An 18,545-nucleotide genomic window follows, 5' to 3' on the forward strand; every position below is an offset into this window, starting at 1 on the left:
AAGACCGCAGAGGCACTTATTTCCATCTGGCCTGGGTTCTCCCACAAAGGAGAGGAGATAACCCCTTCTGACCTTTATAAGATGGTATATATACCAATGGCCCCAGAAGGTGCTTGGAACTTCTGAAAAGGAGACCATAAAAACGGGTAAATGTCATGTAAAGCCCAGATGCCATCAAGAAAAGATTGATAAATATATTTTTAAAAACTGGCCAAAAAAAAAAAAGACCAACGAAAACACTAACAAAATAAAAACAGGAGAAAATATTTATAGCTCATATCACAGACACAAGGCAGATTTCTTTGACACATAACATGTGCTTACAAATAAAAAAGGAAAGCTCAGTACCTAAGAAGATAAATGAGCAGAAACCATGAACAGACGATTGAAATACCACTTTTCACCTATCAGACTGGCAGAGATCTAGAAGTCTGAGAGTTTGTCGTGTCGATAAGGATGCAGGAAAATGGGCCATTCACACACTGTTGGTGGGGCTATAAGTTGGTACTATTTTGTGGAAGTCAATGTGACCAAACTTATCAAAATTGAAGAGTGTATACCCTTTGGTCCATCAAATCCATTTTTAGGAATTTATCTTACACGCAACATAGAGAGCAATAAATATTTGCAAGGATACTTACTGATGCATTGTCCGTAATGGCAAAATATTAGAAATAATCTGTTAACTAATGGAGTCATATAATGATTTATACTATGCAGCCAGGAAAAAGTCTGAGTAAGCGTTACATGCGCTGATGAGCAATGACCTCTGTGTGAGAGTGACAGCTCAGGAAAGCACACAGGGGACCTGCTCACAGAGGGTGCTGTGGGTGGGTGGCTGAGGCTCAGGGGCAGGATGGAGCCTTTTCACTCTCCATCCTTTGTACCTTTCCAGTTGTGTACCAGGGGAAGGTACTCTTTATTCAAAAACAATTTAGATAAAACTGTCACAGAGGTCCCAACAAACTAAGGAACAAAACACACACAACCCATGCTGGTCAGCCACCAGGTGTCCTGGTGAAGAGCTGGAGGTCAGAGGGAAGGGTGTGAACTGGGAGCGAGTCCCACCGCTCAGGAATGGAGGGACTCTATGTGGCCAAATGTCCTTGGTCTTCCCAGATCTGTGCTCCCTGCTGGGCCATTGGCCCATTCCTTCACAGGGCAGCTGGAGGCTCTGGTGTCCAATTCATGATCTCTTTGCCATTCAAATGGACATACCAGTGGCCCAGGGACCTGCTCATCCAATAGGCTGAAAATCGAAGGTTGTCTCAGAGTGACCTCACCTGCTAGCTTCGGGGGCCCCCTCACCATGGGCTCTCGTCATGAGCTCCCACTATACTCAGCTCACCAGAGAACACAATCTAGAGAGGAGAGACCCACAAATGCCACAGTAACACCATGGCCTTGGGCGTTAGGCCTTGATCTAATTAGTTTCTTCCAAAGCTTGCAAAATTTACAGAATCTGGCAGTATTGCTAGGCCTGACGATGGAACCACAAATTGTCCAAGAGTCGGCATTGGGCAGGGCGGGCGGGGGCGGGGTGATTGGTCACTGCTATCTTGCCTCTGAGAGCAGTAGAGCTCAAACCACAGATGGTAAGGTCTTACGGTTAAGTGGAAGCTGTTTTCTCAGTTCATTCTGAAGTTACCTCTCCAAAGACTATATGAATATATGATCCGATTCTAAATCTTGACTCAAAGTCATTGCTTTGAAAGAGTCAATATGGCACAGACCCCATAAGATTCTAATTTACTCAGTGCATTCACATAACATAAGCACTATGAATATTCTGTCCAGAGTTTATAAGGCAGATATGGCATTCGTTTCCCACAGTCCAATGCCACCAACTAGTAGACTGTTTTTTTTCTAAATGTTTTTCCATTCATTTTTGAGAGAGAGAGAGAGAGCATAGGCATGTGAGTGGGGGAGGAGCAGAGGAAGAGGGGGACAGAGGATCCAAAGCGGGCTCTGCACTGACAGCAGCGGGTCAATGCAGGGCTCGAACCCACGAACTGTGAGATCATGACCTGAGCCGAAGTGGGATGCTCAACTGACTGAGCAACTCAGGAGCCGCCCTCCCCCCCCCCCGCCCCCCCCACCAACTTGTAGATTATTAAAAGCCACACCTATAAACTAACAACGAGAACTTTGTGCTTTTCTGTAAGCTGTGCCGATGAGAAGTGGATATTATGTGATCATGTAAAAATTCAAGGACAGCTCTAAACTGAATCTTCGCTACCAAGTTCTTCAATGGTCTCATCAGCAGCCACAAAATTCCCTCCCAAGAGTCACGTGGGATATGCAAAAAGGAACAGAGTCTGAATAACCGAATAAGGGGCAGCAAGCCAGCGGGAGAGGCCATTCTGGAACTCAGTGACCCTCACTCAGGTCACTGACTTTTCCAAGAAATGGGCAAGAAGAAGTGTCCCTGAAGTCAAGGAAGTTCATTCCAGCCTAGAAGGACTGCCTTCAGCTCTTCTGGTTTTTTTAGACGGTGGCCCTCCAAAATCCCAACTTTAATTCAAATTCAAAAGACACTTCTGCCCCCACACTGGCCCTGCAGGGTCAGCCGGTCTCTCCTGGCCGGCCCTGACACTGAAGCCTTCCCTCTCTGCTCTCTGGAGTCACCGGTCATCAGGCGGCAGGATGGGACAGGTGCCAGGCCCTGGACTGGGGACTGGGCTCTTCTGTGGGAGAGCTGCATTAGTGCAGAGGAAGGCATTGCTGCTGTCCCCACGCCCTGAGCGCCAGCTCATCTAGGACCCGGCGAGAGGCCACATGCTGGCAAGCGTCTGCGCAGGAAGAACAATCAGCACATTCATGAATCATCCCTCTTTTGTACTTCTGCTTAGAAGAATGTAATTTGTTAATTTACGGGAGTTGTTATGGCTCAATTAAAGATGCCAACACAGAAGAGGCCGGCTGAGCTTGGCTCTGTGACCCGCCAAAGCCAGGTAGATCCGACCATGTTTCCAACAAAGGTCCGCCAATGGTTCCAAACAAGGCTCAACATCACATAATGAGCCTTGGCAAAAGACGACTAAATAGATGGACAACGGTGGGTAGTGAGTACTTTCCTCAGCCGAATCTGGCCTTCCGCTGTGCACCCCGAGGGTCTAGCCTGGGAAGGCCCAGTTGGGGGTCTCGCAGACCCAGTGATAAAACTTGAGGAACAGAAGTTACCGTCTATACCCAGATATAAATACGGAAGGAAATCCGCAGCCATCACCTACCCGGAGCCTCTGTGTGTGTGGGGGGCGCTCGTTGCTGCAATGCCTGCCTGCACGTGGGATTTATTTGGGGGATCTCCAGCTATGCGGCAGCAACCATGTGAAACTGGGGTGGGGGGGGCAATCACATCTGCCTTCTGGGCTGGTTTCCAGCCCTGTGCTTGCTGCTACCCGCCCCTGCCTCTGCGGATTAGCAGGAGTGCCAACAGAGAGGGGGAAGGGACATCGAGAGCGCTGCCCCTTCCCTGGCCTTGACGAAGACATCTGAGCCATCAACACACCCGTCCCCTCTCCCAGGGATGCCAGGATGCACCAGGCGCCGCGCTCATCCACCCTAGGAGGCCGGTGCTATTACCCCCACTGTGCAGATGTGGACCCTGAGGGGGAGGGGTGAAGCTATTAGCTCCTGTCTACACAGCCAGTAAAGAGTAATGGACTTCCAGACTTCTGAAGCCTGGGACACCCTACTACGCTGTCCCCTGCAAAGAAAGCCTGGGTGTAGCTCTGGGGTCCCTGCTGCAGCACAAACCCTACAACCGCCACTGAGATCTCCCCAAGACCCTTGGCGTCCAATCAGAAAATTTCCACTGGATGCCTGCTCTGTACCAGGCTCTGGCTCAGGGTATCGAGGCAGGGGATGGGGTGGGGAGATACACAGCAACTCGTGGTTCCTGCAAGGAAGTAGTGGCATTTTGGCGTGTGACCACAAAGGCCGTGATTTCTCCTGATGTGGGGTTGAAGGCTAAATAGGCAAGTGCCCACAGGATGCTCCGGCCTCCGGCTCAGTCGTGTGGGTGTGGGTGGTGGGAGGGCCCACGGGTAGGGGCAGGGCAGTACCTGCATGGAGCCAGATCTGCGCCAGCGTCATCCAGGGGTGTAGTGGGCCCTGCTTGGGGGCGCTGCTCTGCAGAGAAGAGGCCACTTCCGACAGTGCCTGCTCCACTCTTGAGGCTGCTACTGACGTGGCATGGACAGAGCCTGTGAGGGGTTTCCGAGAAGACGGCATCAGAAGTCAAAGGACAGACCCGACTGACTAGTCACCCCCCCCCACCCCCTCCCACACACAGACACGAGTTCAAGACGAACACACACTCCTTCCCCAGGACGTTTCTAAGTCTTAAGTCCATAAAGAAATACGGACAATCATTATGGCCTTGAACCTGAGTTTCCATCCAGGGCTCTAGCTAATCTTTTAGTCAACATCCAGAGCACATGCCGTGGGAGGTGCTCCCTTGAGGAGCTCAGTCTAGGACAGCGCGAGTGTTGGGGGGGGGGGACAGGGGTACAGCTAGACACAGCTATGGCGCTCATGCGGAAACGTGGCATAAATGAAGTGCTACAAAGGAAAGTTACAAGGCACCCCTGTCAGGGCCTAAACCTGGAAACTATCGTCGGGTGGGGGGGGGGGGCGTGCATTGGTGACTGGGGGAGGAATCATCCTTGCCTCCTGGGGATGGAGGCCGTTCTTAAGATAAACCAAGCCACTTGCCATTCCACTCCCTGGCTTTTGCAAGGCGGCTAACACCCCTGGATTTGGAAACACATTCTAGGACATGACTTAGCAGTAGGAGAGAGAGCACGCTTTCACCTTACGTACAAGCAGATGTCGGTCATCAAGGCTAAACTGAGGGAGGATGGGCTGTAGCAAAGGCACCTATGCTCAGGAGTTGCTACCTGCCTGACTCTTGGGTAAAATTTGTCCTAAAAGGCTATGGAGAGGTGTGGACCAAGCACATTCACAGGCAAAGGGAGTTGGCAAAGGAACTTCTATTCGGAAATCAATTGACTCATTCCTCTTCGTGTGGCCCTTCTATGGGTCCTGATGGCTGGAGACCATCAGGGGCTTGGTCCTCACCTCTTCCCCCAGTGCTCTCCTGGAGATGTGGTTTCAGAGCTGAGAGAAAGGGTCTCAGTTATTTCAAGGTGAAAACTTGATACTTCTATCACTGGCCACATTCTAAATTTGAATTCATCATAAAGTGTAATATGTAGATAAACATGGAACCATCAACTTATCATAAGGATTCAAATAGTGATAATATATAAAGACCAATGCTGACTACTCAAATAAACGGAGCTGGTTATACTCTAGATAAGACAAAATTGTGAGCATAAAAATAATTTCTGTTGGGGCTTTGAAGCGCACCATAATTTATTCATTTTAAGAGTATTTGCAGCAATAGACTGGCCATCCGTTTTGCGTTTTGACTGTTCCAACATGAAGGAAACACAGATACCTCTAAATACACTCAAATCCTTCAGCAGGGATTTGGTGGAGGTGGCTTATGGGAGGTGGACGGAAACCAGGCCAGGAATTCACCTTCTGTGGATAATCCACACAGGGCACCCACGAGGACGAGCAAGAGGAGAGCCCCCCCCACCCCTGCCACCCCCCATGCCCTCTGTCCCGGGAAGGAAGTGAGTCCTGCAGAGTGAATGCAGCCACACAGGAGGAGGAACCGGAGGCTGAGTTAGAAGACATCAATCAATGCCATTACCATCCGGAAGACCTAATGAAGTTCAGCTAAGAACTGACTCTTGGGTAGACAAAGTGTGTCTGACTACTTAGAAAAAACAAAAACAGAAAAACAAAATCTAAACAGCAAAGTGATTACACTGCTGTTGATTTTTTTGGTCTCGTTTTGAACTTTGTTTTTTTTTTTAATGGAAAATAAATATTTTAACTTTGAGAACAAAGATTTCATATAGTTTTCCTGAGAGTTTCAGGAGCAGCTGTCAGTTAAATAAACAAGGTTGCTGTTGCTATAGTCTGACGTCGCCACGGTGGCTTGCCTTCTCATTGACTGCCTTGAACAGTGTTTCTCAACCTTGGCTTCACATCAGAATTACTTGGCGGGGCGGGGGGGGGGGGGGTTGTGTTTCAAAACCCATGATGTCATGGATTTTTAAACCACCCCCCACACCAACTGAGTCACTAACTCTAGGGATGGGGCTAGGCCTATTGTTAATCACCCAGGTAATTCCACCGTGCAGCTAAGACTGAGACCCACCGACCTGGAGAGACAGAAAAGCAGATGTCATTAATGTTTGGTCAAAAGAAGCCTGAAAGCATATTCTGCACACGCCAGGCAGCGAGTGTGGGTTTTCCTGCTTCCCTGCAGCCCAAGACTCTGGAGAACAGAGTTCCAGGAAGATCTTGTTCTTTAAAGAACATTCGTTCTCAATTCTCTTGGTCTCAGGATCCTTTTATAGACTCTGCAGTTATTGAGAACCCCTCAAGAGATTGTACTTACAGGGGTTATATATCTCTCTATATTTACCACACTGGAAACCAAAACTGAGAAGCGCTTCAAATGTTTGGTCATTAATTCATTACAAAATACAACAATAAACTACTACTGAAGAAAAATTCTACACATTTTCTAGTAGGTTCTATGGTTCCCTTGCTACAAGGGACCTGTGACTTTTGGAGGGGCTAATTTTGCTCTTTGGATTCACTGTTTTATTTGGTCTGCAAACAAATTAATCAGAGCTACTGTTAAAGTTCCTTCTCTTTGTGATATCTATATACGACCAAAGTAGCTAATTATTCACATAACAGTATGCTTCACTGTGGATAAGTTCTGGCAAATGATGACGGTAGTGATGATGAGTTTTAGTGAACATGGTGTAGCAGGCTTCAGGCACTCCCAACCAGCACTTTACATAGATTATTTCAGTTAACCTTTAAACAGTTCTGTGGGGCTGCTAACAATGTTATCTGCACGGTTTAGGGGACAAAATTGAGATTTCATGAGGTTATGAACTTATCCCAAGTCATACGGCCAGTGGGTGGCAAAGGTAGGGCTTAAACAGTAGTCTAACTCCAAATCTAGCCTCTAGCCTCTAAGTCCAGCTCTGGAGCCACCTCCTCCAGGAAGGCTGCTGTGAGCCTTCTGTTTCTTCCCCCTGCCCCTCCCCTGTAAGAAGCTAGGCCTTGGTGCCTTGGGTCCTCGGTGCTCCTATACTCCCTAGGGGTGTGGCTATCACTGAACAGACCACACCGTTTCATGTTCAAGTTAATGTAACTGTCTCCCCTCTTAGACTGTGGTTCTGGAAGACAGGAAGCGTGCATTTAGGTGCTCTCAGGGGCTAACGACGCCAAGCCCGTGAGAGATCCCTGGTAAAGGCCTGTGGAACGAAAAAGTGAATGAATGACTACTGTCAACAGGCACGTCACTGTCTGAAAGCTGGAAGACAGTGGTTCCCTCTTTTGGAAAAGCACGTCTGTGTCCTCTAGTCTCCTTGACTAACAGTGGCTCCGAGGCCGGAACCTTCACGGTCTCAAAGGGTTTCTCAGCATGGCTGTCATCGCCTCCAAGCACCCGGACTGCAAATGAGTGTGGCACATAGTTAGATTAAAGTCACCTCACTCAGTGACTTTCTCCCATCTCTAATATAACCAAGCCATTTAAATATGGAGGGTAACGGAGGTTTCTCAGAAATATTTTTTTTTCCCCTTCCCAGTCAATCCCTTTTAACACCTGCTTCCCAAGGGCAGACACCCTTCACGTCCTAAACCGGGGATGGATATTAGAGGCTTCAGATATGTACTAATAATAGGTGACTGGTAACAATGGCAACATTATCTCATAGTTAACACCCACTATTCCTGGCAATAACGCCATCAATCAGATTCCTCCACTGGATTCGAATTTGGAGGAAAAAATAAATAAACACGATTATGAATCAGAATGGATGTATCTGATTAAAGAAAATAACCAAAACAGCCTGTATCTTACTGTCTCATGGGACTAAAATGGTAAGTGCCAAAATAGATACGATATCAAAATAGATTTGGATTTATGTAGGTACACAACTAGAAATGCTAGTTCTAACCAACACTTTTTTTTTTTTTAAAGCAACCACTTTCCTTCTCACCAAAGTAAATGTATTCCCACAGCATACGTGGGGGTGGAAGGGATTATTACCCTCAGAGAAATGGACAAATTGAGGCTTAAAAAAGGAATCAGACGGAGGAAGGAATAGAAGACATATTTCTAATTTGAAATCCAAGACTCTGGAGGAATCAGCTCCCATATAATCAGGTTCCACAGGTAAGCCAGGGAGGCCGGCTGCTGTACATCTCTTATTTAGCACAGGAATCCGAGACGTGCTTATCACTGTCCTAACCTTGCAAGCTGAGCAGCTGTGGTGCTCCACCCAGTCCCTCAGCCACAGGGCACGAGGCCCTGAAAAGCCACCGCAAAACCTAACTGAACCGAGAGCTGACACAGGCAGGTGAGAATGTGCCCTAAAACCTGGTCCAGGTTCTGTGACCTAATTGTCCAAATGGTCCGGAGGGGGTGGGGGGTGGGGATCAGATGCCCTGGAGCTGAGATCTGTATTTTCTCAAGCCAACTGCTCTCTCTTCCCTGCCACCAAGATGCCCCCAAAGAAAATGTGACCTTGGGCACCTCTTACTTTACACAGGCAAAGTGTCCCCTGATGAACTGTTCTGATCCCTCCATCCCGGGTTTTCATCGGGGTTCTCCTTGGACCACCCTGTGTGTGGGGATGGGGGGAGGGGACGGCAACAGAGTGGCCCCGGGGGACTGAAGTGGACAGGCATCTCCCCACGGCTGAGAGGACTCAGGACCAAGGCCACTGACCTCAGGAAGCCGTGAGTCCAAGCTCTGAACCCCTCTGCTGACCCATGCTGCTAACCCTGTTGAGAACCCTGAAAACCCTAAAAACCCTGTTGAGAAACGCTGCCACAGACAGGACACTGGGAACAGCCAGCTCAAGTTGCTTGTACAGCTGCAGCCTTTACGAAAATCCTTTTTCCAAAGCACGCTACACCTGTGGTCGACATCACACAGCCCTCCCAACGTGGCAGCTGTACGCGAACCCCATCTGACCATTCAAAGGGATCTCGAAGGCAACCGTTTTGTTAAGCAAAAGGCACGATGAATGACGTGGCTTGGTTATGTTCAATGAGGCGTTATTTTCACAAGCGTGGTCACTGAATGCACGGCCTATATTTATATTCCAGCTGTCCTTCTGACTGTTCTGGTGGCATTAGGTAAGCGGCTATGGTCTGAAGGGTGTGCCCCTCCCTCTCCCCTCCTATCTTCTCAGCGTGTAGCAGATAAACTGGGTCTGAGAAGGAACCCTGCCCCCCTAGTGACTAGGCGAGCATCAAAGTCCAGGAACAAGGGACAGGTGTTACGCTGCGTGCAACGAAACTCGCTTATCGGAGAGTCAGTAGACACAGCTCGCGTGTGTTTGCTTGGGATCCGGGCTGCTCTCTGCTTCGTGGCCCCAGAATCAACTCAGATGCCTCACGTGTATGAAAATGGGGAGAGTGATGGAGCATGGGGCTGTGCCCCAGGTCCCCTCTCTCTGCTGGTCACCCACATTCTCCCTAACGCTACAGTGGCAGATACCTGGCCTCCCCACAGTTTTTCTGAAAAGAAACAGAGCCACTCCAGTAGCGGGCACGCAGAAATCCTCCACGGCCGATGAACCTCCCTACTGATTTCCCCTCGGTTATGAAATGGTGCAATATTATCTGTCAGTAGATTTCGTCCAGCTTCCAGTTTCTGAGAAGCTGTGCTCCCCCCGCCCCGAAAACAATTCCAATAAGAAGGAAATGGAAGCAGTTACACCTTCTTAAAGACCCCGAATACTAAATAGCAACCCTGAATGACTAAGCATTCTTGCCAGAGAGCTCTGCTTACAATTTTTCACTTTTAACAGGAAAAGAACGTCTGTTTCTCGAGATAGGGCTTGAAAGTAAATCAGTCCGACGCTGCAGGCTGCTGGCAGCCGGTGACCTCACACCTGCCACCTGTGCTGAGACCCAGGATGTCCTCGGGACGGAAGGAGACAGCCCCTCCGTAGCCAGTGATGACTGTCTCTTATTTTTTGAAGGGGGAGGAGAACCCACTCTCACATCAACATTATTTATCTCTGTACCTTTTTTTTTTTTTAACGTTAAACATGTTGGCTCCCCCTACCCCACCCCCAGCCCCGATTTCTGCTGGAGGTGGTCTTGCTTCTCTAAGGAGGCTGACTTGGGGCTGGGGGTGGGTTCCTCGCTGTGCTGTGCGACGTGTCCTTCTCAGCTCCCCTCTTTGTAGCATGTCTGCTGGGGTGACAGGGGCGTGGGGCTCGAGTGCTCTACAGGCAACCGCCGGCCCTACCCACTTCCTATGACAACCAGGCCTCCTGCTTGTGGGTTCCTCCGATCAATAACTCTGGTCCCCATTCTAGGAGATACTTCCCTTTTTCACAGAGTGGGAAAGAGATTAAGACAGCCAAATAAATCAGGACAGCCAAACCCACGGTCTCAAGACGAGATCACAATTTCCAAGTGACTTTAACAGAATATCAAGCACAGCTGAAACCTGACAGGATGTGTCTTCTCCTGAAGGGGCAAAGTTCTTTCCAGGGAAAGCTTTAGGGAACGATCCCACTAAGGCAGGGAGAGACTGGGGGATGCGGTCACCAGTGGGCATGCGGGGGTGACCCAGCATGCTGCTGGCGGGTGCTGGCAGGGCCAGGTGGTCACACGGGAAGCATGGAGGGAAGCCGTTCACAAGCATGCAGGAAGATGCCAGCTGTCAGAGTGAGCCGAGCCATGGCTCTGGGCTGGAGACAGTACCTTCTGGAGGACGACACCAGGCAGATGCTTTCATCGCCATCAGAAACCCTCCCTGTTGCATATTCATGAGGCTGTGTCTTTGCACTCGAGTGTCTGGGGAAGGCTGTGTTTGTCTTTGAATGCAGCTTATGGGAAAAGCCTTCCCGGTTTTGGGTGAGGGTCTAATGATTGGACTCACACTCCTTAACTTCTATCCGAGTGCCATTTGTCACTGACTTGTCAATCTCCTGAGATTCTATTCAATCTTGTTTAGAGAAAGACACCACAGAACTAATTGGGGAGAATTAACTGTAATTTCATTAAAAGAGCAAGAAGAGGTTCATACTTGACTCATCAGGGCTGGAGTTTTTTAACTGCCACCCCCCAAAAGCAGTGGAGTCATCACTAAGAGTAACTTGTTCAAATACAGATTAAAAAAACCCCGACTTTATTCTGTTAAGCAGGAGCAGAGGGTGAAATAGACACCCAACAGACTGGTCATTTCCTGATCACGAGATACATTTTGAACTGTCAGAAAATGCAAGGTCAATAATAAAATGCTAGCCATAAGAAAAGGGGAAAAAACAATGACCTTGAGTTTGTTTTTCAACCTTATTTCATTCCAGGGGTTTGTTTATCATTAATCTGCTTATTCTCTTCTCCGGGTTACAGGTTCCTAAAAGGGGCAGCAGCTTGACCAGAATCAGTGATAGGAAAAACTGAGCCAAGAACCCAAGTTGGCGTTCTTGATTTGAGCATGTTCTTGGAGAGGCAAATAAAATGTCGACACACATTCTCCTCCAAGATAAGGACTGCAAGGGCACTCAAGAAGGGGGCTGCCTGGGGTCCCCGGGTCTAAGGAGTGCTGAGCAGCGTGGAGAGAGCCTTGGACAGTTGTGTCCCAATCGGGCTCTTCCCACCTGGCGGCCACCTCCCTGCCCCTCGGGAGCAGGTACCTGACCGGAAGCTTGAGATCAGGAGGGGCTCCTGGCATACCATAAAGGCATGTGTGAACAGAAGAATTAGTAAGCTGACATCCCTACAGATGGGGAAACTAAGGTGGACTCTGATTAAATGAGTTCCCTGGGTTCTTCCACAGAAGTGGCCCTTGAACCTAGGTTTCCTGACTTTGGAGAGAGCTGGAATGGTTTCCACAGAAGATAGTTAAGTCCCTTGTACAAATGTATCGAGACTCACTGTCACTAATACGGGCTGCCTGAAGATTTTAAGGTAACCTGACTTTCTGAAAATCAAATCTTTTTAATGTATCCGAGGAGCCTGATATTGAAAAGAACCTTGGCGGTAAAACCTTTTTTTTTTTCCCCATGAAGAACCCTAATGTGATGACAACACCAAACATATCTCTTTTATTATGGACTTGTATTTATTTAAAAAAATGTCTTATTTGTATTGACACTTTTAGAAGCCAGAAATAAAGTCACACCTAAGCTGAGCTGGATTTCAGAGGGGAAATCAACTCCCTGAGGGGTATATTTACTATAAGCAGTAAAGGCTCAGATCATTCAAATGCACTGGATCACCATATACGTGAGCATCTCCCAGAATGCAGTGCCTGGAATGCTGATTCTACAGGGTGGGAAAAATGATGAAATTAGCTCAGGAAATTAGCTCGAACTTTTTTTAAACTGCAGGACTTCTCAGAGCCTTTAATATGCTAATGTGAACTGTCAGTCCCTAAGAGGGAGATGCAGTATTTCCCAAAAATATTTGCCCAGAGAGAATCAGAAGTCTAGGAAACATCCTCTGAAAGATGTGAAACTTCACTCCTGCCTTAAAAGGATACCACCTAAAGTATGAGTCCTACACCCAGGGAACCGCTTAGTCTCCTTTAAATTTTGGTAGGTGTAGGTTAAGTTTTATGGCATCTGTTTAGCTTATTTTAGGACAATTCATGATTAGGACTGCTTTCCTATGCAGCAATAATGGTTGAACTGGAAAATTTCCAGATTCAACTGGTTCCCTCTACCTAAAATTCACAGACGACCCACACTGGGGAGGCTGAGTGCCTCACACTTCCAATCAGGCCACTGGGGCTGCTGACCAATCCACTGCATGCCCTTACTAGGGCATCTTTCCCACACTGCCTCCTTCTGTGGTCCCTCCCAGAAAAGTGCTGCCTCCTCATTGCTTAAGCCCAAGCTGCAGCGGAATGCATTAGAATCTTGGGAGAGATGGGAACTGGGGGAGGGGGGGGCGGAGTGGGCAAGCACGTGGCAGCTTTGCGTCCATGTCATCTCAGCATTCCCAGCGGTCGACAACGACAACACACGTTCCGTGGTGGAGGGAAGCGTGATTCTGGAGGCCCTCAGAGAGGTTAATAGATTGGTAAGCTACTTACTAACTGAAAAAAGGGAGGGGAAACCATGAAAGTATACTTCTGGAGAGTTGCCTTGGAACAACAAACCAAATCAAAAATTAAAACCAAGAAACAAAACATTTGAAAAATCAAAATTAAGGCTAAAAAAGCAAATAGAGTTCTAATAACCTTCCAACTGTTAAGTCTGGCTGTGTCGAATTAGATTTCAACTCAAGAGTGACACATGTTTTTCCACTAACAATGATTTTTTTTTTTTTTTTAAACCAAAGAAAGGCCAACTGGGCATTCCCCTCTACATTGAAATGTTCACCCAGCACATGAAAGCTGACCGATTCATGTAATGTGTTTTGTTTCCAGGGCAGGAAATTCCAAAGGGAAGGGAAAAATAATCAGACAAGCACTTTTCAGATCTTTCCACCACTAACCCTAATCATGATTCCAATACTTTGTAGACCTCGGCTAGTTTTTGCTCCTATGAAGTCAAAGGATTGGGGAGAGACATTCGTAGAACTTGGGGCCTTGGCTATCCCTCCTAACGAAAGGAGCTGGGATTCAAATTCATTACAGTTTTAATCAAGAAATTTTACATTTATCAGTAATGTGTGGTATGTTTTCCCCTTCTCTAACGAAATGTTGTATCTATGGGGGAGAAAGATTCTTGGGCACATCGGTCTTGGTGTAAAACACCTGGTTACTGGCTAGGCGCTCTCTAAGGATGGGAAGATGGCTCCGGGTTTCACAAAGAATAAACAGTTGAGTCCTTCGTGGAATACAGCACATTCAGCAGAAAGCCCAGTGGGGGGCTCATCGCCCTAAAAATTCACTAATTCATCTGATATCTAGTGCTTCACTGAAGAGTCAGGACTTCAACCTTATAAAGTCTAAAGGAACACAGGGATCCTCGGGATGGTGTTGACAGAGGTGGGTTTGCCGTATAACAGGAGAGGACGGGCCAGTGGGAATGTATCATGCTATTCTAGAATGGTAAGATCCCATTTTAAGACCAAAAAACTGGGCAACAGTCAATGTGAAAAAAACAGCTTTTCTGGAAAAAACTGAAGGTGGCAATTGCCTGGAGGCATTGTATTAAGAGACAATGTCTATTTTAAGAAGTGGGTTAAAAACAACATAAGCAGTTTATAAACATTATCTTCATCTTGCGTTTCATAAAGCTGGGATTGCCACGAAAGCAAAGTTGAGCACACTTACTACACAGATAAGTAGAGCCAGAGTGTTTCCTGGTTTGGATGATTTATTTTAGATGATAGCCTCATTTCTGCCCCGGCTTTGTGCGTGTGTGAGTTTAACACAGCAGCTTTACCATCCAAACGATGAGCACATTAGAGGAGGCAGTTCTGACAGTGCCTCCCCTCAGGGGCTTTTGTTCTGCATATAACTGAGCATCTGGGACAAAGATGAGCCCTTCTAAATTATGGATACAGAGATCAAATTTTCTGGCAGTGCTTTGGGCAAAGTGGATGTTAAATAAGTAAGTGAAAGGAAGCAAGGCTGTACCTCCTGGGGGGAGACCCACAGTTGGGTCCCATCTAAGGACCTTACCGACCAGGGTTTCATTTTAGTACAGGAATCTCTCTCTCTCTCTCTCTCTCTTTTTTTAATGGACAGGTCCCCAAACACTGTAAAAGAGACTTTCAAATTTCTGTATTATTTAAAAGCAAGATCAGATTAAAATACCATCCAATTTCCCTACATGATTTCATGGGTTTTCACCCAAACCCTACATTTTCCTTCCTAGCAAATGGAAAACAATTTATACCGTTGCTTCCCAAGATGTGGTGACCCACTGGCTTTGGAATCCCAAGTGGGTATTCTGTAAATCCAGGTGCCTGGGCTCCAGCTCAGGCCTACTGAGTCATAAGCTATAGGGATGGGGTTCAGGGGATCTGTGGTTCTTAAAGCTCTTCGTGTGCTTTTGATGGACAGTAAGTAAAGTTTGAGATCCGCAAACTTAAAGGGCATACGACCATTATCTTTAGGATATCACCTTGATCACTGTATGCTTGTCGAATTAATTTCTAAATAGAAAATCAGAAATACAAATAAATAAGTTATTGGCAAAATGTTCTAATTTGCCTTTTTTAAAAATAGCGTTTTTATGCATTAACATTAACTCCAGGAAAGCATACAAGTAACCAAGGACAGGACGTAATTGTCTAGAAAAGCTTCTGTTTATTCTGCTCAAAACAGGTTTCCTTTCCTTTTCAAAGAGGAGGTTGGAACTTGGGCACCAATGTCTCTTTCTGCCCCAAACAGCTCTTGGATTTTTTAAATTGGCAAGATTTTCCCCTCAGATAAATTTGATGGGAGTTTCCTATTCAGCTTATCAGTTAGGAAGATTATCAGAAAATGAAACATCAGGCAAATGAAGCAGGTCTAACAAGAAAGGAAAAACCATAAAGCATGTTTACACAGAGAGGGCTCCTGGCGGGGACCTGGGTCATTGAATGAATGAGCTGCAGGGGGCCACACAAAGGTGTCAGGTTTGGGAGGAGAATGAAGATGAGGAGATACAAACAGGTGGAGAGGAGATTCGGTTCTTGAAAGAGAAGAGGAGGAGGAGGAGGAATCTGACACTAAAAAAGTGAAAGAGAAAAAAAAAAGGATAAAGGCAAAAAAAGCTTTAGAAACACAAAGGAAAAAATAAACTAGCTTTTCATATACTCACATAAGCTGCAAAGAAAATGAGGTCATGTAATAGACAATCATTCCTGTACTGGACAATAGCATACAAGTGCTTTTCGAAGAAAACAAATTTGTTGTTTTTTTTCCCCACTGGTTATTTAATTGTTCTGCAACAACACCACAGAATAAAAATAACTCAGATTTACCTGGGCACAGACTCAGCAGCATGATCCAATGACCATCTCTAACCTACAATATCCAGGACATTCTAGAGGAAACCGCTTTTCATTTGGAAAGGTGCAGTAGACCTTGGTTATTCCTGGACTTGTTTTTTAGGAGAAGCCCTTATATAAAGTTTACCTGAAAGGTTAGGTTTTCCTAGGTAGAGATACTGAGGTATGATGATATGTCTTAGTCCCAGCATTGTGACAACAGAATGCTAAGCTTTCTAAGTTGGTCTGTGGTTCGGTGCACAGGCTGGGGCACTTTGAAAAGGAAGCTGTTATTGTCACCTTCAGGTCTCACAGCTGGAGACATACACAAGTAAGAGGGAGACCACCTTTCCCAGACACAATGGACCAAACTTTCAAGTTAAAAGAATGACTTTGCTTTGGACAGGTGTCCAGTGATATCTACCAATGATTAAAGATAAATCTCCTTACTCCACATCCTGTTTTGAAGGCAAAGGAAGAAAAAAAAATTTTTTTTTCATCCTCTATTTAAGGAACTACCAACTTATTCCTAAGAAAAGACAATGATTCATAGCTTCAACGTTAAGACTGTCACTCTATTTGATTCCTCTTTTTCCATGGCTGGGACCTATCAGAGGTGGGGGAAGGGGGACCAGAGGTGACACTGAAAGGGAAAACATGTTGTTTAGGGGGATTTTTCAATTTGTCACATCCATTTAATGAACCCAATGCCCACTTTCTTAGCCACAGGGGACTTGGCCAATCCAAAGCTTCCAGACAAGAGTTCCCCTGATGTTATTCCATAGATGTTCATGTGGACAATTTCGGAGGTAAAAAACCATACCTAGTTAATTAACCACTTCCAACATCAATAATGCTGAGCCTGCACCTTATAATGACCCAGATGTATAATAATAGCATTGGACTTACATTTTTAAAGAGTTCTTATCTATTTGACATGTACACTGAAATTTTAGGACACAAAATATGATGTCTGAGATGTGCCTTAAAATACTCTGTAAGATCTAAGTGTGGGACAGGAGAGGTGGATGCAAAAGGAATACTGATTGCTGAAAGCTGGTGGTAGGTACGTGGGGATTCATTATATTAGTATCTCTATTTTGGGTATGTTTGAAGATCTTCCACAATAGAGAAAAATTTTTTTAAGAGGAGATACGTTTTTGTTCTTCAACACCCAAACAAGTAACCCAAGAGGGCCTACCTGCACGTTGGCTGACTGAGAACGGACAGGGTCATGGCGGTGGAAGTTCGCCATGGCTCTGGCCACATCGTTGCCGATGCCAACGCTGTGGCTTTGCTAGTGTCACATGCCTGTGCCCTTTAAATGAGGGAGTTGGGGAAAGAAGAGAAGAGCAGGTGTTGCATGGACCAATGCTGTTAGCAAGATGTCACCTGCAGGGCTGGGTTCTCTCAGACACTTTGTTTTGATTCAGGAGCATTTCTACCTTGGGTAAGTTCCTTTTCTCTTTTTCTCTAAGCCCAGTTGCTTTCCGAAATGAGCAGAGCTGCAGTGGATACTCAAAATTAGCCAGCCTCCTCCCTCACGTGCACGGAAGACTGTGGCAAAGGGAAGGAGGAAGATGGCCGAGATCCCCGCCGGACGGGTTAAGTCCAGAGTGTGAGGTGCGTGTGCCATGGAATGCTACGTTGTTGTAAAGAATGTGGACATTCTGTACGGATGGATACGGAGGGGTCTTTAGGACATGCCATGAAGTGAACCGAGCCAGGGACTGAACAGCACATATACACAGTATTCCGCTATTTGTCGTGTGGGGGGACATGGAAATGATATCTCTGAATATTTGAATTCAAACACACTGGAAGGGCAAACCAAAAAGTCAATAAAAATGGTTGCCTTTACGGAAAAACCAGACGGGGGTGCGGGGATGGGAGTAAAAACTTCTCTAGGGCACCTTCCGAATCAAAACCTAAAATCTGTGTGCTGTTCACAAGTTAGGCCATCCACACAGGTGTATGAATGAGAACGGGTTGGCCCTCTGACTGCTCCCCCACCCCCCAAGCTGAACTACAGAAAACTGGGCTCTCGTAACCGAGATGGAGGCACACTTTCCATTTTTAGGCGAGCCTCCCTAAATTTCGTCTCTTTGCTTTCAACTGTCATTTCAGAATGTACTACCCTCATTTACAACCAGGGGGCAACTGGCAAGGCCTCCTGAGGTGGCCTTCCATTCTTCTGATTCCCTGGCCTCCTGGGTAAGTAATTGGTGCTGTGTAAACCAAGAGTTTGGGGCTCTGGGGGCAGGGCTGGGGAATGAAGTCTTGTAGGGATTCCTGCAAGAATCATCTTGTAGGGATACTACAACAACAACAGTAAAATGGTCAGTGGCCAGGCCTGGGAGGCTGTGCTTCTCTCCTGCTGGGGGCAGGGCACCTGTGCAAGCAATCCAGACCCTAACCACCTGGGACCCCCGGAGTGAGTGACAGAGCAGATGCATGAGCCCCTGCCTGTGCCACAGACACACCCCTCCTGGACGCTATGGCACCTGAGAAGGCTCAAACCTGAAGAGGGAGAT

At 46.8% G+C, this 18,545-nt stretch overlaps 1 protein-coding gene across 6 annotated transcripts in view; it reads right to left on the reverse strand.

The window, feature by feature from the left end:
• TTC7B (tetratricopeptide repeat domain 7B) overlaps window positions 1-18,545 on the reverse strand; it is a 253,767-nt gene that overhangs the window by 44,197 nt on the left and 191,025 nt on the right. For 3 of the 6 annotated variants that reach the window (XM_053224825.1, XM_053224829.1, XM_053224830.1), the window contains 3 exons: window positions 15,586-15,750; window positions 13,178-13,228; window positions 4,068-4,208 (listed from right to left, as the gene is read on the reverse strand). In XM_053224825.1, the coding sequence (XP_053080800.1) occupies window positions 4,068-4,208; window positions 13,178-13,228; window positions 15,586-15,750 (357 nt within the window). The remainder of the gene's footprint in view (window positions 1-4,067; window positions 4,209-13,177; window positions 13,229-15,585; window positions 15,751-18,545) is intronic. The other 3 variants (XM_053224827.1, XM_053224826.1, XM_053224828.1) reach the window with 3 other exon arrangements.

Source organism: Acinonyx jubatus, chromosome B3 (genome assembly GCF_027475565.1).
Source record: "Acinonyx jubatus isolate Ajub_Pintada_27869175 chromosome B3, VMU_Ajub_asm_v1.0, whole genome shotgun sequence".
NCBI classification, from domain to species: domain Eukaryota; kingdom Metazoa; phylum Chordata; class Mammalia; order Carnivora; family Felidae; genus Acinonyx; species Acinonyx jubatus.